This window comes from Theropithecus gelada, chromosome 1, assembly GCF_003255815.1.
Source record: "Theropithecus gelada isolate Dixy chromosome 1, Tgel_1.0, whole genome shotgun sequence".
Lineage (NCBI taxonomy): Eukaryota > Metazoa > Chordata > Mammalia > Primates > Cercopithecidae > Theropithecus > Theropithecus gelada.
The window spans coordinates 160,602,539-160,628,858 of record NC_037668.1 but is presented as its reverse complement, the minus strand read 5'-3'; the positions used below and the strand labels follow the sequence as shown (position 1 = coordinate 160,628,858).

The 26,320-nt window shown below is 52.4% G+C and overlaps 1 protein-coding gene across 5 annotated transcripts in view; it reads left to right on the top strand.

The window, feature by feature from the left end:
* Nucleotides 1-25,666, top strand: part of NFASC (neurofascin) — a 200,596-nt gene extending 174,930 nt beyond the window's left edge. For 4 of the 5 annotated variants that reach the window (XM_025379880.1, XM_025379889.1, XM_025379871.1 and 1 more), the window contains 6 exons: nt 732-962; nt 4,731-4,847; nt 6,149-6,301; nt 13,044-13,175; nt 16,287-16,356; nt 19,749-25,666. In XM_025379880.1, the coding sequence (XP_025235665.1) occupies nt 732-962; nt 4,731-4,847; nt 6,149-6,301; nt 13,044-13,175; nt 16,287-16,356; nt 19,749-19,980 (935 nt within the window). In that variant the 3' untranslated portion in view covers nt 19,981-25,666. The remainder of the gene's footprint in view (nt 1-731; nt 963-4,730; nt 4,848-6,148; nt 6,302-13,043; nt 13,176-16,286; nt 16,357-19,748) is intronic. The other variant, XM_025379896.1, reaches the window with a different exon arrangement.
* Nucleotides 25,667-26,320: the final 654 nt, after the last annotated feature.

The window sequence follows — 26,320 nt, the reverse complement described above, 5'->3', positions numbered from 1 at the left end:
GAAAGGCAGTTATAAGAAGTCACTTTGGATTAGGGTGGTTGCAGGAAGGGCCACCATTGAGCAGAGAAGGGAAAGAGAGGGAGGAGAGGCAGAGGAATGACTGAGGACAGCCAAGACTGGAGGAGGGCAAGGGCAGGCAGAACGCCGTGCGAGGCTTGCCCGCGCAGAGCGGAGACTGTTCCCTCTCTGTCATCAGGTTCAGGTGGCTGTTTGGGCTCACGCAGGCATGACAAAGGGTGACTTTGGAGTGAATGGTTGGGAATGGCAGGCTTCCCTAAGCCTCTGCTGGACAGGGCCCCGCCGCCTGCCCACCTCTAGGCTGGGGCTCCAGGGCTGGATCCAACTGGTGCTGCTTGGGCCTGTGTCTGGGTGGCATCCGGCCAGTGTTTGGCCTGGGGCTCCATGCCATCCCTGGGGTCTGAGCGATTCAGCGCGTGCCCCTTTCCCATCTCATCCTCATGCATCCTTGGCTGGGTGCATGCTGGGTGCTTCAAGCCACGCAGACCATGAGAAGAAAATGAAACACACACAGGGCTTCATTCTCTTCCTCTCCCATGGTTGTGTCTTCTGTTGCTGCGACCTGTCTGACCCAGCCCGTTATGCCTGGGGAGGCTCCTGATGACTAAGCCCCATCTCCTCACCGGGCTGCCTGCCTTGCACGCGGGGGCCGTGTGTCCAGGCTGGGCACAGCCAAACCAACCAGACTCGGCTGTTTTACATTTCCCTCTCAGCTCCTCCCACATTGCCCCCGACTACCGTGGGTGCGACGGGCGCTGTGAGCAGTACCGATGCTACTGCCATTGCTGCCACCACCGAAGCCACAACAGTCCCCATCATCCCAACTGTCGCACCTACCACCATCGCCACCACCACCGTCGCCACAACTACTACAGCCACTGCTGCCACCACCACCACGGAGAGTCCTCCCACCACCACCTCCGGGACTAAGATACACGAATCCGGTACTGCGCATCGCCCATGCTCCCCATCCCCTCCTGGCCCGCCTCCCCAGTGGTCTCCAGACGAACCCACAGGCTCCCCCAGCTAGGAGGTGGGGTCTGGGATGGTGTTTACCACCACCTCCTTTTGTGTTTCCTTTGGAAACTCACCCGTGACTAGATGCTCAGTCCCATAGCCTGGAGGTCCAGATCTCCCCCAGCCTGGCCCTGACACACACAAACTCCGTGGGTGGTCCTCCACCACTCAGTACCCCCCATTCTAGCCTCAGATCTCTGTTCCTTAACAGATGGCCAAGCTCCCTGGGCAGGGCCCCCAGGTTCCAGATGTCAGGACTGCCTCCAGCTACATGTCAGGCAGTCAGCTCAGGGCCGAGCACTCTGGAAGGAAGACTGTGTGAGGAGGGGAAAAGGACCAGCCACTGCACGACTGGCCTGAGGGAGTTTCCTGCCCTGGCCACATCTGCATCTGGCCTAGAGGCTGAGCAGCAGGGAGTGGCTGTGCCAGGCAGCTCTGTTCCCAGAACCCCTTCTCCATCCTTGCCTCTCCTCCCACAAGGAACACTTAACAGACTTTTCTTTTACAAAGTCAGAGCTTCCAGGAAACTGTATTGCCAAGGAGTCCCTTAATGCCCACTCACGTTCCCCAAGCCCTCAAATGCAGGCATGGAGGGAAAATTACGGGCATTCTCAGGGCCCCTGGTAAGAATCGATCCCAGGGCTGGTATACTGAGCCAGGAGAATGCACTGTTCCTGTATCATGCAACTAGGCCAGGAAGCTCTGTTCTTCCAGTTCGGGGAGACCCCAGGGGAATTCAGCGATGCTTCCAAGCACTGAGCATCAGTCTTTTATTACCAACAAGGGGAAGGTTTGTAGCTTCCTGAGCCCACAGGCCAGCTCTAAAATCAGTGTGAGGCAGCCAGCAGGGCTGGCAGGAAGCATCCAGAACTCTTCTCCCACAGTTGTAGAATTGTAGGCCCCAGTGGGCACCCCTTTGTCTCCTGGGCAAGTCCCTTTACCTTCCAAGGCCTCCTTTCTCCCATCCTGCTCCACTTTTCTCGGCCTCCTGAATGAGGATGGAGGCTTAATAGACGTGAGAGGATTTTGTTTTTAGCTCAATGACATGGAGTTAAGTGAGCTGTCAGGGCAGATGAGAGGCACAGCTACCGTGAGCTCCTGAGACCCTGAAAATGCTGGTTTGCTTGACAGGTGCCATCTAGAAGTTAACAGGCACTTTAGGAAAAAGTTGGCTGAGGAGGAACCTGCTGGGGTATTAGAAGCTGCCACCAGCGGGTTGGTGACTGATGTCCTTTGGGGCCACGGTGAGGCATCTTTTTCATTGAAGTGGGGCTCTTTGTCCTACAAGTGCTTTGAGTTTGGAGAAAAGATGAATCAAAAATGAAGAAAGGAAGTGGCTCTTGCTCCCCAGCAAAGAGTTACTTGCCTTCTGAAATATAGGCCTTGTTGCCACGTAGGACCAGCCCCCGCAGCACTCCTCAAGTTCTGTGAGACACTGCAGAGGACCTGGCCATGGCCTTGATCTTATCTAGACCTTGGGAACACTCCTCAACCATCCTCACCTCCTTAATGTAGCAGAATGGCTGTCTAGGACTTTAAAAATGAATGTTTACCTTTTTCGTGCCTTACATCTTGGGAAAACGTGTTTCATAAGTTTACTCTTCTCAGGGTGAAATAGGCCTTTTTATTTGTCCTTAGCGGGTCTTTTTCAGGTTTCAAGGGAGATTCCCTAATTCTTACATTCCAGGAGTCAGTGAGACAATCCATGCTTCCCCTCCCTGACCCTTTTTGTGTTTCTAGGTGTTGATATCTCACATGCTTGGTCCTTCTCTTTGAACTTTTTAGTGCTTCCGGGTCATGATCCTGATCTCTCTGTGGCAATGCCTTCTCCAGCTCCCACTTCTAAATCATCTTGGCTTCCCATTGCCTAGCCTTTTCTAAAAGAACCCCAATCTTCATTGCCATTAAAACAGCCAGATTTGAGTCAATTTCATATTGGTGACCAAACTGTTTAAACACAAATTCTCTAGCTATTTACAGGGCTTAGAGCTGAGGAGAAGGAAACTCAAGTCCCCAAATCATGACTAATCACAATTCATTCTCACCAGCAAAAGCCATGAAATTCTAAGGAGCTAGAATTTGGGATGGCTTCAAGCGGCCAGTACAATTGAAGCATCTGGCAGACAGGCAAGGAAGCCTACCTTCTGCCCTCCCCATGGTGCCATCAATGGAATCACTTTCTTGGCCCCTCACTTAATAGGAATCATATCCACCTGGGGCAACCAACGCCTGACAAGGTTGTAGTGCAGAAGGCACCTCTTTGAAGTGAAAACCAGGAGATCTTTTATCACTTCCCCAGCCCTGCAGGCTCAGTCACACGTCAAATAGATAATGAATAAATGCATCACCAATGTACTCTATTCATTTATTTTTGACAAGTGAGTTGGTGACAGTGCCCCCTTGCATGCTAATAAAATATACAGGAGCCACACTTGTAAAGTCTTTGAAATACAAGGCTTCATGTGAGTACTCCACTATTAAATCTTTGCTGGAAAATGGGGTAACCAGACTGCTGGGACTCTTGAAAAATGATTATGTTTGAAGATTAGTGCCCTTCTCCTGTACACAGGCTATGGTTTCAGACAGCACCACAGCTTTGATAAAGTGGCTCCCAGCTCATAAGAACTTGATAATTAATGTCCTCTGTGTTGCATAGAGATCAGGCATCAAAAACTTGGTGGTGCTGAGAAGCCAACAGAACAGGATTCTCTGGTATCTGGACCACTGAGGGCTGGTTGTCAAGGAGTTATCTTCTCTTGGTCCCACCTAGTTCACGCGAGGGAGAGGAAGCGTTCACACTGCCTTTCTCGGGCCCCTGAGATTCTAGGCTTTAGACAATCTGAGGCTGTTAGACACATCAGTCAGGCTCTCTCTGACCAAGAACAACCCAAGAGGCTCCCTAGACCAGCCTCACCTGTCTGGATCACCATTCTCCTCCAGCTTCAAAAGTACGTCCTTCCTGCAAATTTCATCAAGACTCTTGGCTCTTAAAGATAACCCTCTCCTTCCTGCAGCACTTCTCTGCTTGAAGGGCAGGGGGCTGGCACACATCTCCTCTGTGTGGCCTCCTGCTCCTGGACACACGGCCTTTTTCCTGGGCCCTTTCCTTACACTGTTGACATGACAAGGGATCTGAAAAGGGAATAAGTCCAGGTTAGAGCCTCAAATGGCACAGATCAAAACCCACTCTTTCTACAAAAATTAGCCGGGTGTGGTGGCGGGCGCCTGTAATCTCAGCTACTTGGGAGGCTGAGGCAGGAGAATCGCTTGAACCTGGGAGGTGGAGGTTGCAGTGAGTCGAAATCACGCCACTGTACTCCAGCTTGGGCAACAGAACAATACTCCGTCTCAAAAAACAAAAAACAAAAACAAAAAAAACACTCTTTCATTTCTAACCCTACCTATGTGGACACAGTCAGTTTCCAGCTCTCCCTCAGAAGTCCTCCCGACTGCACCTGCTTGTCCCTGGACAGTGACCTCTGGCCTGGCCACCAAGGCTGCAGCTTGGAGCTCTGTCAGGCCCTGTGCACAGCCATTTCTGACTCTCCCCTTTCCTAGATGACTGTGTGTACGTGTGTGCGTGCGCGAGCGTGGGCATGTGCGTGCATGCACACGCTTGTGTGTATGTATGTGTCTCCATGTCTCTGGTGCCACTCCCTCCTCATCACTAACTCCTCTTCTAACCCGTCCACCAGCCCCCGATGAGCAGTCCATATGGAACGTCACGGTGCTCCCCAACAGTAAATGGGCCAACATCACCTGGAAGCACAATTTCGGGCCCGGAACTGACTTTGTGGTTGAGTACATCGACAGTAAGCATTGCTGTGCGGGGTGGTGGTGGCGGCAGCGGCGTCGGCAGCAGCGGCGGGTAGCGGTAGATGCCATTAAAGAGATCCTGTGAACTCCCCCAGGCTCAGAGAGGCCTTTTAGCCTGGCTTAATTATGGCTTAATGAAATCGATATGCACTCAGGCAGCAGAGAGGTGGGAGGAACAGACTCCAGGAGAAGGAAGGGGGCTTCTCAAGCCATTAGTGGAAGTCTAGGGTTGCATGTCTGTGGAGGACCTGTGTAAAGGGGTCCTTCATTCATTTCCTGCCCAGGATGAGGGTTCTGAATAGCCCCCAAATGAGCCAAATCTCTGCATTGATCTCCTTAATTCAGGCTCCACTAGACTGGGTGGGCCAGTTCACAGACTTGGGCTACAACCCTGCTTTGCTCCAAAAGGAATGCCAGCGGCCCCTAGTCAGAGCCACAGACCAGAGCCATTTGTCCCAGCTGGTGGCTTGAGCTGAGTTGCTCACCCTTTACTGGAGCTTGGGACCAAGGGTACAGATTCATTGGACTGCAGAGTGTGGCCCCTGAGTGAAGGACCCTGTGGGTCAAACCCACCATCCTGGCCTCTTTAGTATGTGCCCTAAACAATTAAGCCAACCCAGCCAGCCAATCCACCTGGGATAGCCTACCCAAAGAGCTCTCAGGAGAGAGCAAAGCTGACTTAGTTCTCTCTGGTTGGAGGAGGAGTTCACATCCACGGCACCTGGACTCCATAGTTTGGTCCATACTTTTGTCCATACTTTTTCAGCCTCCTACCACCCCTATTCACCCTACAGCGTACATGCACAGGCACACGCTTTTCCTGATGTGGGAATTCACCACATGGTGAGAAATGAGAGGTGAAGCTAGGAATGAGAGCCAAGAGTCAGAGTCCCAGCTCATCTTGTTTTCATGAGGGATGCTAACTGGCTTTCTGGCCCTCACCAGCCAGATCCATGTGAAAAGTCAATCGCTTCTAGGGCAACAGAGCATCTGCTGACAAGCTAAGAGTGTAAGGAAGTAGGTTATAATATGTCTAGTGTGAAGACTGGTGAGGAAAGAGAACTTCAGGAGAAGGAACGGTGTCCCCAGCTGAAGGGCTGTTTAAAAGAGTTAGTATTGCATGGACAGGCCTGGGGAAGCTGCCTGGAAACCTCCCGGTCTGTATGATGGACTGGACCCGCGGTTCTCTGGTCCCTTCCCCCACACTTTCTACCTTTGACAGGTGACCAGGACCTAAGCACTGGCTCTCCAGCTCCTGGTGCCTGGCTCTAGGCTGATTGAGGTTTCTGTTCCCCAGGCAACCATACGAAAAAAACTGTCCCAGTTAAGGCCCAGGCTCAGCCTATACAGCTGACAGACCTCTATCCCGGGATGACATACACGTTGCGGGTTTATTCCCGGGACAACGAGGGCATCAGCAGTACCGTCATCACCTTTATGACCAGTACAGGTGAGAGGGGACCTGGCCTGGCCATCCCCTGCGAGCATGGGGCATTTCATTCTCATCCTCAGCTTCCTGCTTGCCTCTCTCCTCGGAAAGAAGACTCATCCCCACCCCATTCCCCACCTTGCATGGCGTGTCTCAGCTCTTATTATGCATCAGCTGAAGGCTCTCAGGAAGCCTAGAGGAGCCCAGTGTGCATGCGTGGTAGACAGGAAACAGTGATTGTGGCCCTGTGGGGTCAGAAGGAAACAAAGGGTTGTTTAACGACAACAGAGAACACTTAGCCCCCTGCTCTGCCTGGTGTGTGTGCACATTTGGTCACTGTCTGTGGGTCTGCGGGCTGCAGGAGAGTAGTGCAACCTGGCCTGTGTGCACAGGGGCTGGCTCCCTTCATGCAGGATCAGGGGATAGGGCCATCACAGGGCCTTGATCTAGAAGTCGCTCCAGGAGATCAGTGCATTTGTTACTCCCTTGCCACCATCATCTATTGTTAAAAATTTTAAAGTGAGTGACACAGCTTGTTTAGGGCTTTGTTTTTGTCCCAAGTTTGTCTTGGCCTAAAAGTGGGCAACTTTTTGGCATGCAGGGAGAGGGGAAGAAGCTCTCCAGAACTGGAATGGTTCTGGCTCTATAGTGGCTTCAGCTGTGGACGAAGAAACGTCTTTCTTGTGCCAAATGAACAGGCCAACTGGGGCTCAGCAAAGGGCACAAGGTTCAGCAATCTCTGTGCTGGCAGGGGTAGCTGGCAGTCCGGATACTTACAGGGCACTCTCTGGTCTGTGTGTGTGTAGCTTTAAACTCAGCCGAGCAGGCTGCCAAGTGGCCTGTATGCTAAGCCCCGGGGCTAAGGGTAAGGGTGGGGAAAGAGATTAAGAGAGAAAAGGATCAGTACCTTGCCCCCAAGGGATATCCTAATCAGATGCGGGTCATTAGATACACAGGATAGGGGAGGGGAAAAAACACAGTGATTTATATGAACTTCTGAATGTTGACTTAAATACTCATTACTCCTCCTGCACCTGGCCTGGCGAGGCTGATCCTGGTAGCTTGCATCTCGGGAGTCCCTGCCCATCTGTGTAAACGTCTCACCCAACCCCTTCTTGCCTAGTCCCTCCTGGTCTGGCATCCTGTCTTCCTCCTTGTGTCTCTGCCTGTCCTGCGCATTTGCATGCCATCAAGGCTCAGAGGGTCTGAGAGTCGGGCTCCCTGATTGAGGCTAGCCAGGCTGACTCAGGCAGGATGTCTGAGTGAGTGGCCAGTCTGTCCTGTAACAAGGGGAGCCAGGCCAGGCAACTGGACAGTGGACCGAGCAGAGCAAGTGGCTGGACTCTGTCTAGCTCAGATGAGGTCCCAAGCTGTTGCTCACTGGTATGTGCATTTGATTTTGCTTCATTACATATTTGAGTCCAGCACAGCAGCAAAAAGCAAAGATGATATTTGAAAATAGGGTTCCATCCTAGGGAAGACTGCCAAAACCAGGACAGCCTGCTTTGAGAGTTTGACTTCTCCAGGTGCTAAGCCCTAGGGCTGTGGGTGAGGGTTCAGGCCCTGCCCTCAGGGATGTCCTAATCTGATTTGGGGTATTAAGCACACCGTAGAAAACCGATTGATACCGGGTATGCTTCTGAACCTAAATACTTGTTTCTCTTTTCCTGTGCTTGGTGGACAGGCTCATTTTGATAGCTTGCTTTCCAGTGATGAAACAATCAGCCCTGGCAAGTCTTCCCAGGCTCCTCCCAGCGAGAGCTGGAGTGGGCAGGTTGATGAGCCCAGCTCTGAGTACATATCGTCCACTTCTCTCACAGGCTGACTGGAAATTACTGTCTGCAGACCACATAGGGAAAGGAAATATTTTCACTTTCTGAAGTCTGTGAGTGTGTGTCCATATCCTTCAAAAATACACATTGTCTTTCCTGTGGATGGACTTCAGAGCCAAGTCCATGCAACCCACAGATCCCTGTGTTTCATTAAAGCAAGAACTCATGAGCATCTCTGGGCCCGACCACTGGTCGTTTAGACAACCACAGGCTGTCACTTTAGTCAGCAGACTTGAATGCACTATAGCAGTTAGGAAGGAAATGGAAGGAAACCACTGGAAAGGCTGACAGCCTCTCTGACCCTCACCAAAAAATCCCAATGGGAAGTTAATCACCTCCTTCAAGTGTTTGAAGCCAAAGAGACCTGAGGGGCTACAAACACATAACACTGGACTCCAAGAGGCCCATCAGCCCTTCTGTACTGGGTGCGGGATGGGGAAAGGCGGGAGGATGGCGGATGCTGAGAGTGGGCCAGCAGTCAGATAGCAGCCTGCCTCGGACCTCAGGATAACAGGGAGCAGGGCCTCAGGGGACCTGAATGCAGTCAGCCTCTGCTGTGTTTGGAAGAAGCATCTCTTTGGTCGACCAGGATGGGGCAAGGTGTGGAGAGGTGTCAAACGGTGCTTAAGTGAGAACAGCCAAGCCAAACTGTATTTGGGGAAAATCTATCTCCGTTACATTTGTTCATCTATCCCTGTTTCTAGGACATAATTCTTCTGCAGACTTTGAGTGACTGGCCTTTCTTCCCTGGCCAAACCCAATTCCTCTCAGTTAGAATTAGGAGTCATGAGAGCTGTCTGCTTTGCAGGTGTATTGCCTGTTTCTGAGTGGGTGTTGCAGGGGGAGGTGTGGAAGGCACACAAAACATGTCTTCTAGTCCAGTGTAAGAGGTGTGTGGGCTGGACGAGAGGATGCTCTTCTGGCTCTGGTCAGTTACAGCTGAGAGTGGCGAGTGTAAACGCACCCTGGTCTTTGCACACTGATATTACTGGATCCATTAGGAATCTTGAAACAAGTTTAACAGACCCATTGAGTATGGTGTTGACAGTCAAATATAATTGCTCTGAGGACTTGCTAAAATGCCTTCCTCTCGGAGTCCAGGTCATGGGGTCCCATTATAAGTGTGATCATTATGTCCTCAATTTCTTTTGGTCCTTGAGAAACTAAATCACTTTGATGGGATGTGGTCGAGCCCACCTTATCCCAGATCCCACTTGATTGTGAACAGCCTTCTGTGTCCAAACTTCACAGGAAATTCTTTGGCCTTTTCAGTAAGGATGGAAGGTAACATTTGAACTTCACCTGGTACATCAGGAATGAAAAGCCGTATTTGCTTCCTAATTGCTCATGTGGCCCCTTTCTCCTGGAATGATGACTTTCTTTCCCAAGAGGAAGGAAGTCTTGTGGAGAGAGCTGTCAGGTGCATCAGAACAAGCACCAGGAAGATGGTGGTGCAACTAGGCCATTGACTAGGTCGTTGCAGACACACAAACCAACCTCCTTGCAAAAGGTGGGTACAACTATCCAAACACATGTTGAAGTAATTCCTTCATCCCAGTGCCCAGGTCCCGCACATGGGCAAGCCAGTATCCCTATGACCCCTAGCTAATATCAGGGGAAAAACCTAAATCAGTATGCCAGGTTAACTGTATTATAGTAAGATTAAATTGACCCATTAATCAATAAATACTCACTGACTACTTGTTATGTGACCAGCATTGTGCCAAGTACTACGAGGCTAAAAGAGATCCCCCATTCTCAAGACTTTAATAGTATAACTGGAAACCAGGACCCAGGAAATAGAACAATTAAATGTTCCACTGCATGGAGCAGCTGGGGGTGAAATCGGAGTTCGGAGATGGTGTGAGTTGGAGCAAGGGGAGATTCAGGGAGGAGGGGTAGAGTGTGCAAAGGTGGCAGTGAGCTAGGAGGGCGACAGCCTGGGCTTTCTTGGGCAGGAGGGGCAGGATGCACGGAAAGGAGACTGGCGCTCCTGGAAGGCCAGGCTCAGAAGCTGAGCCCACACAGTGGGGAGTAAGGAAAGGTGGCATCATTGGAAGTCTCCTAGGAAGGTGGTAACAGGATGTCTCATTGTATCCACAGGAACTGACAGGCACACATGAGGGGACCCCTGGAATAGAATGGAACAGTGAGGGGAACATGGGAGGCGTTTTGGAAGATGTGGCAGCTCTTAGAGATGGGCACAGTGGTGAGGCCTCTGGCAGCAGCAGGAGAGCTGGGAGAACCAAGGCAGGGGGCAGGAAGATGCAGGTTGAATTTTAAGCACGCACATCCAAGGAGAGCTGGAGGAGGAGGCTCTGGGCTTACGGTTGTGGAGGTGGCTGGAGGGATGATGGGGATGAATAAAGGATCACTGGTGATGACGAGAGTCAAGGAGGTGGAGATCAGCCTGGGAGAGGCCCACTCAGTGGTAACAGCTGAAACGCTAAGAACAGAGGGGCTTAAAGTCAGCTTGCTGGGGGTACAGAGGAGTTGGCAGGAACTGGAGGGGGCGGAAGAGTATAGAGTGTACCAATAAGAGGGCAGCATGCGAACTGGAGCTGAAAATTCTGGTAAGTTCCTCAAGGGTTTTTGTTTTAAGACACAGGAACACTTAGGACTTTGAGACCAGCCTATGCAACATAGCAAGATCCTGTCTTTACTAAAAATAAAAACAAATTAGCTAAGCGTGGTGACATGCACTTGTAGTCCCAGCTACTTGGGAGGCTGAGATAGGAGGATCACTTAAGCCTAGGAGATTGTGGTTGCAATGAGCTATGATAACACCACTGCACTACAGCCTGGGCAACAGAGTGAGGCCCTGTCTCAAAAAGAGAAGAGAAGAGGAGGGAAGGGGAGGGGAGAGCAGGAAAGGGGAGGAGAAGGGGAGAGAGTTGTAGGGGAAGAGAAAAAAGAAAAGGAGGGAGTGAGGGAGGGAGGGAGGGAAGGAAGGAAGGAAAGAAGGAAGGAAGGAAGAAAGGAAGGAAGGAAGGATTAAATAGATAATGATAGATCTATATATATTAAATGGTTATAAATGCTATGAAATAGAGATAGTGGCTGGGTGGGAGTTGGGGAAAGGGACTTCGTTTAAACTGGGAAGGTTCAGGAAGACCTCTCTGAGGAGGTACCAGTTGCCAAGGCAGCCATTAGAAGAAAAAGCAGCAGATGCCAAGGCCCTGCACTAGAATGAGAGCGGCCAGCATGGCTGGGGTATAAAGCATGAGGACAGGGTGGTGGGAGGTAGGACTAGAGAGACGGCCAGGGCCTGCTCTGATGGAGTCTGGCAGCTCAGGATAAGGAATGAAGAGTTTTCTTCAATAACAATGAGAAGCTTTGGAGGGTTAAAGCAAGAAAGTGATTCAGTCCTACGTGGGGGGTTGGAAAGATCACTCTGACACTGTGGCAGGGGCCTGCTGGGAGCAGGGATGGGACTTTTCTCTGCAGCCTACCTACATCATGGTACTCACAAGCCTTGTTCTCACAGGCCTCTCCTGCTTTTCAGCCCAGGGCTGCCCTGGGCAACCAGAGTGCAGAGGACACTTGTTCATCAGTCTTCACCCTGTATTGAGAACTTTCTTGGTGCAATGCCATTGCCTGGGCACTGGGAAGCCTGTAAAAATAGTTTCTGCCCCCAAGAGGAGCAAAGGGTGGGCTTGCACCCAGATAACGTCCCCACAAGTGGCATGTGCTGAAGATCTGGGGGCGCACATGCTGTGGCCCTCATGCTGTTCCCTGTGCTCCTAGGAGGAGGCTCAGTGCCTTGGCGCCAGCTCCATGGTTCTTGGGGCGCCTGCTGTTGTGTGCCTCTCCCCAGGTGTCTCTGGGCTGGCTGGCTCCAGGGTTACTTTGGGTGTATTAAGTTCCTTCGATCCTTCCCTTCTGTCACAGAGTCTCACGTTCTGTGACAGGCTGCATTTCAGGAGGGGTCGCTTTTGTTCTCCAGCCAGTAGAAAGGAGAAGGGCGAGTTGGTACTGACCACACCCCCCTCCCGAACCCAAACCCAGCCATTGGGCCATCAAGGACACCCTCAGATGACTCCTGAGCACCTGTTCTTCAGGGCCTCCTGCAGGCCTTTCAAATCACAAAGGGATCTGCCCACTTTGAAACAGGTCTCCACATATGCTGGGCATGGACAGAGAGGGACTCACTGTCACAGGGGTTGGAGGAGGGGGCACATCGGCTTGTCACAGACCATCGGGGGGTCACCCTGTGTGGAGTAGTCTGGAAGTGTCATGGAGTGAGCAGAAGGCACAGCCCCAGCCCCACGTCGCTGCTGGCCTGGCTAGGGGTGCCCACACCAGGATTGCCTTTGCTGTCAGGAAGCACATGATCCACTAGAGAGATGTGAAAAGACAGGGCATCCTGGGCCTCCACTTGGTCCAGTCCCCACCCTCAGGAAGGCTGGATGGCTTCGGAGCCATGCTGGTGGGCAGGGATGCTGCTGTGCGCGAAGGTGTTCTCATAGCGGGTTTTTGCAACATGGCCACGGCCTACACTCCCTGAGGGTAGCTTGCCAGCTCCCATTTCTCCACCCCGGACTCATCCATGGGGAATCATACTTCCATGGCCAATCCATGGCCATCCCTCAGTCCCCACTAGGCTGTGACCAGCCCTCTGGTTTCCAAGAATGCCGTGCTTCGTTCCTAGGATACTTTCCCTTCCTAAACGACCTGTTCAGCCTTCTGCTTCTTATTTGCTCCTTGTACCCCTTTCCTTTGCCTCTTTTCTGATCTTTTGACCTTGGCTCTTTAATTATTTTCTTTTTGTCCTTTAGCGGGGTAGTTTGGGCCGGGGGGCTGCTAGGTGGTAGTGTTAGGCTCCAGGAGAAACATCCATGTGAAATAGCTGAAGTTCTTCCCTCCATCTCCCGCCTCACCGTCTCCCCCATGAAATCATTCACGGGTTTGCTTCCGGCCCTCCCCGCCAGCTTACACCAACAACCAAGCGGACATCGCCACCCAGGGCTGGTTCATTGGGCTTATGTGCGCCATCGCCCTCCTGGTGCTGATCCTGCTCATCGTCTGTTTCATCAAGAGGAGTCGCGGCGGCAAGTACCCAGGTGAGCCGTGCGAGAGGAGTGGGCTTGCAGGGCGGGGCACGTCCGCTTTCCCGTGAGTCTCCAGGTCTCCAGCCAGATCCGGGGACTGTGTTCTCTCAGTGAAGCCAGCCCTTGCTCGGCTTGGAAATACAATCCTCTTGCCTGTGCATCTTCGGGCTGCCAGCAAGCACTTGAGTTAATTAAGTTCGCCTGAGTTGGACGGATGGCACAGTCCAGGCAGCCTCAGAGAGGGGATGGAAGGAACCCTGGCTCCTGTTAAGAATGACCTTTCCTCCCCTTGACTCACCACCCATCTGCTCTATAAATTGGCTTTTTTTCAGCCTGAATCTCATTAGGATCCTGGGTCCCGGGGAAGGAGAAAGGAAGAGAGGCATTTTCTCTAACCGTGTCCCAGAGAATGGGGAGAGGAGGGGTCTGGGCAGAAGCAGCACACCCATGAGAGAGTTCCAGAGGTGGGCACTCAACAGGATGATGGTGTAACCACCAATACCACTAGCAAGGGTCAGAAGCTCCGACGCGAGGAGCAGGGAGAGGCTGAAGACGGGTGGCATTGGTAGGGGCCCCCGTGGTCCTAAAGCACTTTGGGCTTCCCTAAAGTCCCAAGGAAACCTCAAGATCCTTCAGCCCCTGGCTAGGCACAGTGACTCACACCTGTAATCCCAGCACTTTGAGAGGCCAAAGCGAGTAGGTCACTTAAGGTCAGGAGTTTGAGGCCAGCCCAACCAACATGACGAAACTCCGTCTCTACTAAATATACAAAAATAGCTGGGCATGGTGGCAGGTGTCTGAGGTCCAAGCTATTCAAGAGGCTGAGGTGGGAGGATTACCTGAGCCTGGGGAGGTCAAGGCTGCCATGAGCCATGATCGTGCCACTGCACTCCAGCCTGAGGAACAGAGTTAGACCCTGTCTCAAATAAATAAATAAAATTTTTAAAAGATCCTCCAGGCTGGGCATGGTGGCTCACACCTGTAATCCCAGCACTTTGGGAGGCCAAGGCAGGCAGATCACTTGAGGTCAGGAGTTCAAGACCAGCCTGGCCAACATGGTGAAACCCTGTCTCTACCAAAAATACAAAAAATTAGCTGGGTATGGTGGCACGTGCCTATAATCCCAGCTACTCAGGAGGCTGAGGCAGGAAAATTGCTTGAACCTGGGAGGGAGAGGTTGCAGTGAGCCGAAATCGTGCCACTGCACTCCAGCCTAGGTGATGGAATGAGACTCCGTCTCATAAAAGGGGGGACAAAAGAAGATCCTGCAGCCCAGACATACCAAGGTCAAGGACAAGGACCTCTGGCATTCTTGTTTCTGGAAATATTGATTGTTTTTTACACAGGAGCAAGAGAGCCATCTGTCTGTGATGGGGTGGGTAGGGTGACAGGAGACAGGATAATGGATGACCCTGAAAGCAAAAATCTGGCTGGACTACAGAATGAAATTTCTCCCTGCCCCAGAAAGCCCCATCACCAGACATACCCCACGCTCCCCAAATGCTTCCTTCTCCCCATCTCTTAGAACAGGTCCTCCCCCAGGATCCCCCTAAAACTCAACACAAAGGAAATAGAAGGGAGAGGAGACTCGATTCTTTTTCCTTCCCCATGCCCAAGTACCCACAGACTAGGACTCTGAAGAACTGTGCCTTAAGTGAGGGAGGGCAGGAAATGATCATTCCTTACTGGTGAGCGATGTTTGCTTTCACTCTCTTCTGCTGTGCTGGGCTTATCTGATTCTGTAAGAGAGAAAGCCTCAGTTAGGGAAGAGGCTGCCTCCTCCATCTGACAGTAAGACTTGGGTGGACTGAGTTCACGCCCGTTCCAGGTGGAAGTGGAATACCAGAAGAACCCAGCAGATCAACTCTGAGCCGTCCTTTGCCCTTTCAGAAAGTATCTCATTCCAAACAGTTCTTCAAAACTAATCTCTTGCCCTCCAGCTACAGGGTAAGCCCCTGGTCCCTTAAAAAGATGAGTGAACCAGGAGCCACAAGGCCTGGGTGCTAGTCTTCCCTCCGGTCTTCATTCAGTCACTAATTAGTTACGTGATATGCTCTTCACCTCTCAAGGGTTCAGTTTCCCTCATCTAAAATGAGGCTGATTATCCGCCTTGTATCTCAAAAAGGACACATAGGTCGGGTGCGGTGGCTCACGCCTGTAATCCCAGCACTTTGGGAGGCCGTGGTGGGTGGATCACTTGAGGTCAGGAGTTCGAGACCAGCCTGGCCAAGATGGTGAAACCCTGCCTCTACTAAAAATACAAAAATTAGCCAGGCGTGGTGGCAGGCGCCTGTAAACCCAGCTATTTGGGAGGGTGAGGCATGAGAATCGCTTGAACCCGGGAGGCAGAGGTTGCAGTGAGCAAAGATAGCACCACTGCAAAAAAAAAAAGATACATAAAGAGGCTTTCATGTAAGTGCCCGCTGTGCATCCACCTCTGTGCTGTGCACTAGCAATACTGGAGGAAAAATGATCTCTCCTCAAGGGCACCGTAGCTGACACCGAAAGAATGAGCACAGCACAAGACAGGGCCTCGGCTGAATGCTCACACGTCACAGAGGAAGTGGAGGAAAGGGGGCACGCCAACAAGGGGGAGTCACAGAGAAGAGACACTTTCCATCCCATAGGTGTGTCTGGCGTGTCTTCTCTGCTCAGGGCACTCTGCTAGGAACTGTGAAGCACACAGACCCCCACCCTTGAGGAAAGAACTAGCCTTCTGTGATAGGCATGAGAAATGTGCACAAATAGTTACACCACAGAGCAGAATAAGAAAGGTGCAAACAGTGGAGTGTTTGCCTTTGGCAGAGGAAAGGATCACATCTGTTTGATCTTTTGGGGAGACTTCATGGAGATGTGGTTGGGGGAGCTTGGTAGGAGGGGATTTCAGTTGTCAGTGGAGATGTAAAGAGACCTCTGGGGCTGAGAAGGAGGCGGCAGAGTCAACTTGGCAACTGATTGAGTACAGGAAGCAAAAACAAGGGAGGCGTGGATGGTGCCTTGTTAAAAAAGAGTGTCCGTGAGCCCAGGGCGGGGCCTTCTGGCCCTGCAGTCAGTGGAGCCCTGGAGAGCCGGGGCATGTACTTAATCATCGTGTCTGTGTCTTTGCTTCTCTTGTTGACCAAGTACGAGAAAAGAAGGATGTTCCCCTTGGCCCTGAAGACCCCAAGGAAGAGGATGGCTCGTTTGACTATAGGTGCGTGATCTCCCTCCTCCTCTCTCAGGCAGGCTGTCCTCCATGTCCCTGAGGCACCACCCTCACCTCAGAGCAGCTCCACTTGGCTGAGAGGCCATGAGTAGCCGTCCTTGCCCCTTGGGCCGTCACCCTGCCTCTCTGGCGGCGCTGTGGTGGAGAGTGCGTGCTGCTGAGTTTACTCAGAGGCTTCTCATCCTAAGAGTGCCAGACGAGGCTGCTCCCCCAGGAGACACTGCCTGACACATGCATGCATTAGTTTGACGAACAGCATTTCATTCATTCAACCGCACAACTCAAATGTATCAAGCTTGCTATTTATATCTTTCCACCTTTTCACTCTGAACACGAGCCCCAGGACCCTCTTGCTGTGAGATGAGCTCAGCCCTCAGGCTGATTCTCTGCCCACACTCTACTCCTAACCCTGAAGATAATGACCCTGGGAGGCTGTGATGTCTTAAAGCCTCAAGGAATGAAGGTGGCTGATTCCAGGTCGTTTCTCCTTGAACGTGGCGATATCTTTGGGCTCTAGACCGGAATGGGCCTTGGAAAGGTATCTAGGTCCAGTGCCCTATGCCCCAGATGAGAGGACTGAGGCCCAAACCGGGAAGCGTATTGCCTAAAACTCTTCCTTGCTCCCCACCCAGTGAGTTAGTGGCAAAGCTGGAAAGTCCGGGGCCGGCTGGTGCTGCTGGTGCTGCTATTCTATACTTCTGTACCCGTGCTCCTGTCCTACCTGGATGCATCTTCGTATCTGGGCTTAACAATGTCGTTGTTTGTCCATGGAGATCACGAATATGTTCTGAGCTGAGGGATGATGCAGAGTGGGCTGTGGAGTGTCATTCTCAGACCAAGTGCTATGGAGGGAATGTCTGATCAAAGCCCTGCCTGCCCACGCCACCCAGTTACTGCCTGGGCCAGGCCCTTGTCCTCTGCTGCAGTCTCCTTTTCCTGTCCTGGGCCTCTGCCACTCTGCCCGTCAGCCTGGCAAGCATAATCAGATCAATGGGTGGTGGAGCCACTGCCCACACAGGAGCCTGTCTGTAGGCTTATGGGCCATAACTGTCCATCTAGTCCCAACATCCCCACAAGCCCCCTGAAAGGGCAGTCACAAGAGCCCCCTTCCCATCTTCCCTGGCAGGGCCCAGCTTCCCTGTGGGCTGAGACTTCCTTGGCTTTTTGTTCCAAAAGCCACGGGGCTTCTCCTCCCCCAGACTCTCGGTACAGCCAGAGAGGAGGAGCGTGGACCTCCTCCAATACGGGGCTGAGCAGCCTGCACTGTGAGGAGATGGTTCCTCGTGCACCTCTCCTGCCCCAGACACCAAAGCTGTCGGGCAAAAACCCCTGTCTCCTCCCCACAGACACTGAGGCTGGGTCTACACGCACAGGAGCATGCCTAGGCCTGCACCCCTACACACACACACCCCTCTGCTTTGGCTCTGGAAGGTCTGCAGCATCTGTCCTAGAGTCCTCCCTTGGATGAGTCTAAGAGCCCTAACCTGGGAAAAGGCTGAAATGAATACATCAGAGGAAGAACTAAGTTTCCAGGGGGGATAGGCCTGGGGGCGAGGAGTACTGTTCCTCTCACTCTAGTCTGTGGCTAAGTGACTGACCACCTTTCCCGTGGGGTGCCCTTTGTTCTTCTCCCCCATGTCTATCCACCTGGACCTTGAAGATGTCTCAGAAGCGAGGCCAACAGGTGGCCAGACCAAGGCCACCCTTAGTCATTCTGGTTTCTTTCAAGCTTCCATTAGGAGAGGTCTATTCGGTCTGTTCTTTTTAGACCTAGATCCCCTGTTCCCTCAATAGCCTGGCATGCTACAGACCTCTCCCCCTACCCCTCCCACTGGCTGGGCTGTCACTGTCCAGTGGCTGCACTTAGCTTAGCTGCCTGGAACCAGAGGAGGAATTCCCACAAATCGCATAGCACCGTCCTCATGCCCCTGCACATGGGGTGGAGGGCCCTGGGAAGGAGTGCATGCGAACAAGACCCGCAAGTGGGGTGAGGAGCCTGGCAATTCCCCTCCTCCAGTTGGCAAACAGTGACTTCCACTTCCTGCACAAACTCAGCACAGCCCCAGAGAGCTGCCTCCCTCACACCATCTCCCAACGCACGGCTGTCCCAGAATACAGTTAGGCTGTATTCATGGGGCAGCACTGCAGGGAGTGAGCTAATAGCTTTCCGTCTTCTAACACAGCCCCGGCCCTGGCTCGCTGCCCTCTTCTGACAGCTGTCTTTGCCCGACACTGCTATTAGAAGTGAGAACGCACGGCCCACTGTAATGGCAACTCAGCTGGTTGTCTTCCCCATGTCCAGGAAGGACTGGGGGTGGGTGGGGAGCTGGGGGCAAGGAAGGCTGTGGTGTGTGTCTATTCAGACCGCCTGGCACCGCTATGGTCCCTGAGACCCAGACTCCCACTGCTCATCCTGAGCTGCTCCTGCCCAGGAACTGGGCTCACCTCTGAAGTGCAGCCAGCACCACCTGGTGCCTGCTCTGAGCCTTTTCAGCCAAGGGAAGGGACATGGTGCCTGAACAGACGCTGGCGCAGGGAGCAGCCCACGCCTCCTCGGGAGTGCAGCAGACATCCTGACTGGGCAGCTGTTCCCAGCGGCCCATGCAGCTTTATTTGGCAGCCTCCCAGCTCTCCCTGCACAAGGGGAGCTTAGGGCCAGGGCTTGTAGGCCTCAGGGGGGCTAGGCATGATCCTCTGAGCCTTGCTATCTTCTCACATTTGCTGGCATCACCTGCTTACCTGTGTGCGCCTCCCTCCCACTACTCTTCCACACCTGTACTTGCTAGGTCCAAAGTAATAACATCTTTTTATAGATCAACCAGATAGCTCAGTGAAACACACCAAGACAGAGAAGCAGAGAGGCAGGGGAGAGGTTTCTTCCTTTAAAAGCCTTGCTTTTTGTCAAGGTGAGAGTGTATCCCTACAGAGTCACAGGTCCTGGGAGATCAAAGCTGGGCCAGCCCCTCTTGATGACTGAGGCCCAGGTCACAAAACCACACAGTGACACACTCGGGACTAGAACCATCCCATATGGTCTCACAAGCAGTGGCTCTGCCTCACCATGAGGTGGCCATCCTCTATCCACTCCCACCACAGACAGGGACCCAGTCTCATGGAAGGGACCTGGACCAGGAGCCCAAAAGCATGGGCTCCACTCCCTGCCCTACCTGACTTGCAACCTCACCTTAGAAAAGGTGCTTGTCCTCTCTAGGCCTCCATTTCCCTTCTGTAGAGCAGACTGGACAGGGGAGGGTGAAGCAGGGGCTGAACTGGGTGGTCTCCTGGGTCCCATCCTCTCTGAGCTGTGTAGGACATGTGTTGGCAGGAGGCCGGCTGCCCCATCCCACACCACCTGAGATTCTCTGTCTCTCTTTGGCCAGTGATGAGGACAACAAGCCTCTGCAGGGCAGTCAGACATCTCTGGACGGCACCATCAAGCAGCAGGAGAGTGACGACAGCCTGGTGGACTATGGCGAGGGTGGCGAGGGCCAGTTCAATGAAGACGGCTCCTTCATCGGCCAGTACACCGTCAAAAAGGACAAGGAGGAAACAGAGGGCAACGAAAGCTCAGAGGCCACGTCACCTGTCAATGCTATCTACTCTCTGGCCTAACGGAGCCCACCCAGGCACAGCCACCACTTTGCAAGTGGGAGGAGGGGAGAGGGGGAAACTAAACCACTGCAGACCTACCACAAAGCCACCACCACCTTCAGTAACAAGGGTACGATATGGGGGTCTGCCAAGCTGTGAGGATCAGTGACCACCAAGCCACCCACAAGCCCCCTCCCAATGACCCCCCTTCAGCCCCGGGTGCCACCAGTGTGGGAGAGCTGGAGCCGTGGCTGAGCTCAGCTAGAGGGAGCCTGGCCCCTTGCCCAGTCTCACAGCCACCCCCGAGCGTTCCACCACACTGCCCGCCCTTGGCCTCGGCACATGCTCACCGTTTCTGTTGGTCACAGGACTTCTCATTGTCTTAATTTTGCTTTGTGCGTCTTCCCCTCCAGACCCGATGTCTCCGTTTTCTTTTCCTTTTGAAAAAGTGTTCCTGGAAAAGAAAGAAAAAGTAGATTCTCCCCCAGGAGACCACAAAGATAGGCAAAAAGGATTGAATCCGTACCAGAACATGTAGACAGGCTGTAATATTCAAACCACCTCTGGGCCAATGCATTTCCGAAGGATGCCTTTCTCGCCATATGCCTCCCCTGGCTCCCAACCCCTCTGCCTCGGCCTTGTCAGTTGCTGAGCTGGGCTTGGCTTCTTTCTGGAAAATGACAGTATTTTTGGCAGGGAGAGGGTGTGCAGGCCTCCTTGCTGCTCTCTGGTTCGGTTGGGAGGTGTGTTTACCTCTTGCTCCTCATTCCCCCCCTGCCCTTTTCTCTGGTGTATCTAAGATGTGAGCTGCACTGACTCTGAAGAAGTTTGAGGAACAGGAGTGAGCACTGATAGGAAGGACTTCAACGCCAGTGACTGTGTACCTCAAGAATAAGAAAATCAGGTGTCTGGTCTTGGGGGAACTCTGCTTACCTCTAGAGAGAAGAAAAAGGCTGGGTTTGGACTTCCTTCCTCCCCACTGGTGAAACCCAGGATGTAGATAGAGGGCCACACCCACTCTGTCCCAGAGGGCACCTGTCCACGTGGCTGGGGCCCACGCTGCCACCCTGGAGGAGATGGAATGCTGTGATGCAAAAGCTTTGCTGGTGCGTTTGGGGCATAAGGCGCTGCTCCCCTTCCACCTCTAGCAGATAGATACCATCTTCTCAGCCAATTCTGTAGGACACTGAGGCTTTTGTTTGACATGGTATGTGGATGGGGACTTGCCCCAAGACTGAGCCAGTCTGCCCTTTCATTGGGGTGTATACATATCAGGGGACCTGTGGTGGCACCGTACTCAGTGCTGTGATGCCCCCACCTGGGGAGGACTCAATGCTCTTTGTATGCCTTATGCAGCGCTGATCTGCCCCTGGAGTTCCCAGGTTCCCAGCCCCTCCCTGCAAGCCTTGAAGCCTCCAGCGATGTCCGTGTCCAGGAGAGCAGGGCAGCCTATGCAAGTGTTCCGGCAGGACCAGAAGCGGCCACCCAACACACGTCCTCACGAGTCACCCCAAATGGAGACACTCGCAGACCTGCAGTTGTCAGACCGAAGGTGCTGCCTTCATCCTCCCCACCTAATGCATTTTTGAAACCAAAGGTACCTAGCCTCAGAGACAGAGAAGGAGAGGGGGAGATCTTGAGTCTAAGAGGAACCCTTTAGCTGTTTCTGTAGCTCCGGTCAGTTTCAGGAGGGTGAAGCTGATCCCCAGGAACGAATCAGCTGCCATGGGCACAGCCTCTGATTTGAGCCTCCAGCTGCTAGCCAGGGGGCCTGGGCCGGACCAGGGCTCTGTCCTTCAGTGACTTTATTAAAGCATCATTTGCCACATGTTTAAGCCGCAAAGGTATTAGCAATGCTTGCATCATTAATAATCATTCAGTTGAAGGTCAAGCCCATAGACACACACTCTCTGTCTGCTGGTAAGAAATCATAGCCCAGAACTGAGCCAATAAGGCTGTTTGAACCTGAGAGTGTGTGATGGTCATTTGGGCCAAGCCTCGGCCAGGGCTGCTGCCTGGACGCCTGAGGGGCAGCTTATCACAGTGCAAGGGGACAGGGTAAACAGCAGGGGGTGGGGCGTGAGCTTGGAGGGCCCCTCCCCTGGCTTTCCTCCAACACCTGCTTGGATACTAGGCCCACTGTCCCTGAAGGGAATGTCAGGGAAGTGTGCCTGTGAGCTGAATTAAAGGACTGGCCTTTCCAGAAAACGCTTTGGATCTGAGCAGAGTAGTCAGTTTCTCAGACACTCATTCCATACTGCACCGTACATGCCAGTGAACTCACTGCACCGAAAGCAGGCTCTTAGGGCAGGAAGGGACGGTGAGCAAGTCTGCCACACCACCTGGTGACTGGGAAGGCTGCTTCCCTCGTAAGGGTCTTGGGGAGAAGTAAGCCCACAGCCTGCCTCTGCACCTCATTCCAGTGTCCTGCCAGGCTCTGCACTGTCCTTTGTGTATGAAGAAAATGCTATTAGCCCTCTCTCAGGCTACTGTTCTGTGGGTGCTGAGAGCTACCCCCCATCACCATGCAATCACACCCGTCTGAGCAGAAGCAAATCTGAGGCTGAAGAATTAAGTTTTCCCCAAGCAAGGAAGGCAGGTGGTCAGAGAGATCAAACGCTGCTAGCGTGGGGATTGCAGGATTCAGGAGGCAGCCCCTTTGGGGAAGAGGAGAGTGCGTTTTCCATGGAGCCCGTGTCAGAGTCCAGCCCAGCTCAGCACGAAAGCAGAATTGCCCAGCACTCCCTGCCAGCTGGGTCTCCCAAGCAACTACCCTAAGACATACCAACAATGAAGCCAGGACAGCACCATTACCATCGGCACTCCAGTTTGGCTGGCTGGGAGGAAAGTGCTGGGCATCTTACAGTAACTCTAGAAGTTCCTTTGACTGGGCTGCAATCAAAGGATTGTGCTCAGCCCTAAGAGCTGTAGTTTCCTGTGCTGTCATTTGTTCATTCATTCATTCATTCATTCAGCAAATACTCTGAAATCCAGTCTGAACTAAGGCCTGAGCTGTGGATACCATGGCGCGTGAGTTAGATGTGGTCCCTGCCCTCACGGGGCTGACAGTCCTGAAATCAAGTGCTGGGACACAGTGGCCATTGAGTTGGGAGCATTCTTCCCTCTATTGCTTAAGCCACTGATGGCTATGAGCTTGAAGAGAGGGATTCTGAGGGAGAACTTGGTCCATCTGGTCACCAAGGCTGGGCAGGACAAAGCAGTCAAGAACCATGGTGTGGCTTGAAAAACAGTCCTGCTTCCTGAGCCTCTTTGCTCTGCCTCTTGGGGCAAAGGATTAGTCCACATCCAGGTTGCATGAGATGAGATGCAAAGGGCTCTGTGTGGGTGAGGAACGCAAGTTAGAGGAGCGGGAGAGGCCACCAGGGTTGGGACCTATTTAGGTAATTCCTGTTGGCAGCACCTAGAGAGAGCATCTGAGCCAAAGGAGTGGGAAACTCTGCCCCAGCAATGGCACGGGCTGCGGTCTCTTTCTGGCGCCCTGTGCTGGAGCAGGGCCAAGTCTTAGGGCATCACGAACAGCCCATTTGGTGGAAGGAGCAGGGATGTAGCACATTTTTGTCTGTTTTTGTGAGGCTGCTTTGCTAACTCTCTGAGGAGAGGAAGCCTCTCAGGCTTTCCGTGGGCTGGGGCTGGTGCCAGAGAATCCCTTCTCAGTGGGAGGGCAGCAGGTTCCTGGGAGGCCGGCACAGGGCACCACTCCCCGCTCCTGACACCTTGGTGCAGACTGACTTCCTGCCCAGTCACCACTCCGGCCAGCCCCGCCAAACACACACAAGCTCATGGTTGCGGTTGGGTCTATCCCGTTAGTTGGCAAAGGATCCTGCTTGAGCTCTGCGTAGTAGCCGAGGAGTAGCATTGAGGAGGGCCCTGATTGTTTAAATTAAAAAAAAAAATAGGCCTCAAAACAATGAAACAAAGAGCTTGATGTGTCAGGAGGAGACCAAGGCCCTGGGAGGCATAGGCAAGCCGGGCAGAGTCAGACCAGCACCCTCCCTTGACCATCTCCTAGCATTCCCCTCCCTTAACCTAGACAGGGGCTACCCCATGTGAGTTCAAGCCAGACTTTGTGGCTGTCCCCAGCCTGCACAGCCCAAGCCCAGGGAAGTGTCCTTTCTTTCCCTTCCTTACTAATAATGGGCCTTCCTGAGACACATTCAGAGAGGGATCAGAGAGAAAGGAGAACCACCCAGGAGAGCCACAAGCACCCACCAAACAGTGTCTCAAGCCTCACCTGAAACTGCTGTTCCTCCTGTCAGCATACTAGTATTAAATGGGTGTTCCATAATGAGAAGAATGGAAATGAAATACGTACAAAGGCATCTAGCTTAGGACCAGAATCGGATTTCAGCATGTGAAGGAATCCCAGAGCTGATCTCATTGAAATGATTTATTGTACAGACAAGGATATGCAAATCCACAGAAGTGAAGGGATTTTTGCTCAAGATCACATAGCTGGTAAACTAAGGTAAGGTTAGGGCTTGAACTTGGGCCTTCTGACTCCTTGTCCAGTGTTCTTTCATCTCACCACAGCTGCCTCCTTTGAAACAGAGGTATTAAGATCTATCCTTCTGGTTCACCCTCTCATACCTCTTTACTGCCTCTCCCACATCCCCCACATGCCCCCAAAATGAAAGACGAACAGGATTTTTTCTTAGACCAAGATCAGTCTGTCTGTTGATCAGCCTGTGGTTCACCCAGCCATGCAATTAAGGGCAGACCTGGGCCAGTGGAATAGAATAGCTGATTGGTGTTTGTTACTGTGAACCCTAGACTGTACCCCCTAGAATGGTGTCTCTTGCTTTGTAACACATCGGGCCTTCAGCGTGCTGTATTCCTCAGAAGTGAGGGCATCTCTGTCCATTCTGCCCATGGCCAGAGGGTGCAGAGAGGCAGCAGGGCCCATGCAAGCTGCCACCCTGGGATTTGCTGGGCTGGAGTTCAACAGATGGAAAGACTTCGGTGAAGCAATAAACACAAAACTCTGGGAGAAGAGATCCAGAATTTTGTGCACTACTCTGTTTCTTTTTCAAAAATGAGGCAGATCAGATGTCCCTGAGCTGCCCCTTTTTTTCTGATTCCCCACTGCAGTGTCCTCAGTCAGTGTTGTCCCTCTGCCCGGCTCCCCAGCTCTTTGCCAACCTCTTCACACTCCCCTTGAGCTGAGCATCAGTCACCTGTGACGTGGCCACCTTCTGTCCTGCTCCCACTCCCGACCCATGCTGGACCCCGGAGGACCTCCTGCCCTGCCCCTACCACGTACACCCATATCCCCCACCATTCCAGTTTGTTCTTTCCCGTGCGGCATTTTTTTCCCCAACGTCTCCATCCATTCCTACATATCCACACACGCACAAATTGGTCTGATCTTTTTTCCATTGGTTAAACATTTAACTCCATGCCAGACCTTGTTTTAACCCCTCTCACATCATGTTCTTTCCTTTTTTGGGAGTTATTTTGCATTAACCAACTTTGTCAGTGACAGATGCGTATCTGAGGGTGTCACGCACGACCTTCAGCAGGGAAGACTTCTGGGCCATGGAGGACCGTCTAATACATGGACTTATAAACTGACTGCATGAGCAATGAAAAGGCCAAATTATTCTGAATTTTTTTTTGAATCACTGTAAAAAAACTGATTTCTTTTGTATAGAGAACACTAAACGTATAATAAAAGTTGTTCAAAATGTACTCTTGCCGTGTGATTTGCTCATTTTCTTGATTTGTTCTTGTTAGTGGATAGGAGAGGGATGTCAAAGGGCTGATGGCAAAAGTGGATCAAAGGGTTTTTCATGGGTGCCAGACAGCACACTCTTCCAGAATTCTACCATACCATCCCCCCTCTAGAAGTTGTCCTTACTCTGGAAGACTCACTTGCACAATTTGTGTTTTAAACATAGTGTGACTGGTATAGGAATGTGTAATGTGTACAGTCGTGGAGACACCCTCTGATTCAACGTGATGAGTGTGCACATCCACCATTGAACAAGTGCCATGCTAGGGAAGCTGGGAGAATGAGATAAATCTGCCATGATGCCCCGTCTCCTATCCTTCTGCACCACTTGCCCTTAGATCGAATGTCAGCGTATGCCCAGCATTGTGCCTGGCACAAGGTAGACATTTCATATTGTTGAAAGAATAAGGCCGGGCGCGGTGGCTCAAGCCTGTAATCCCAGCACTTTGGGAGGCCGAGACGGGCGGATCACGAGGTCAGGAGATCGAGACCATTCTGGCTAACACAGTGAAACCCCGTCTCTACTAAAAAAAAATACAAAAACTTAGCCGGGCGAGGTGGCGGGCGCCTGTAGTCCCAGCTACTCGGGAGGCTGAGGCAGGAGAATGG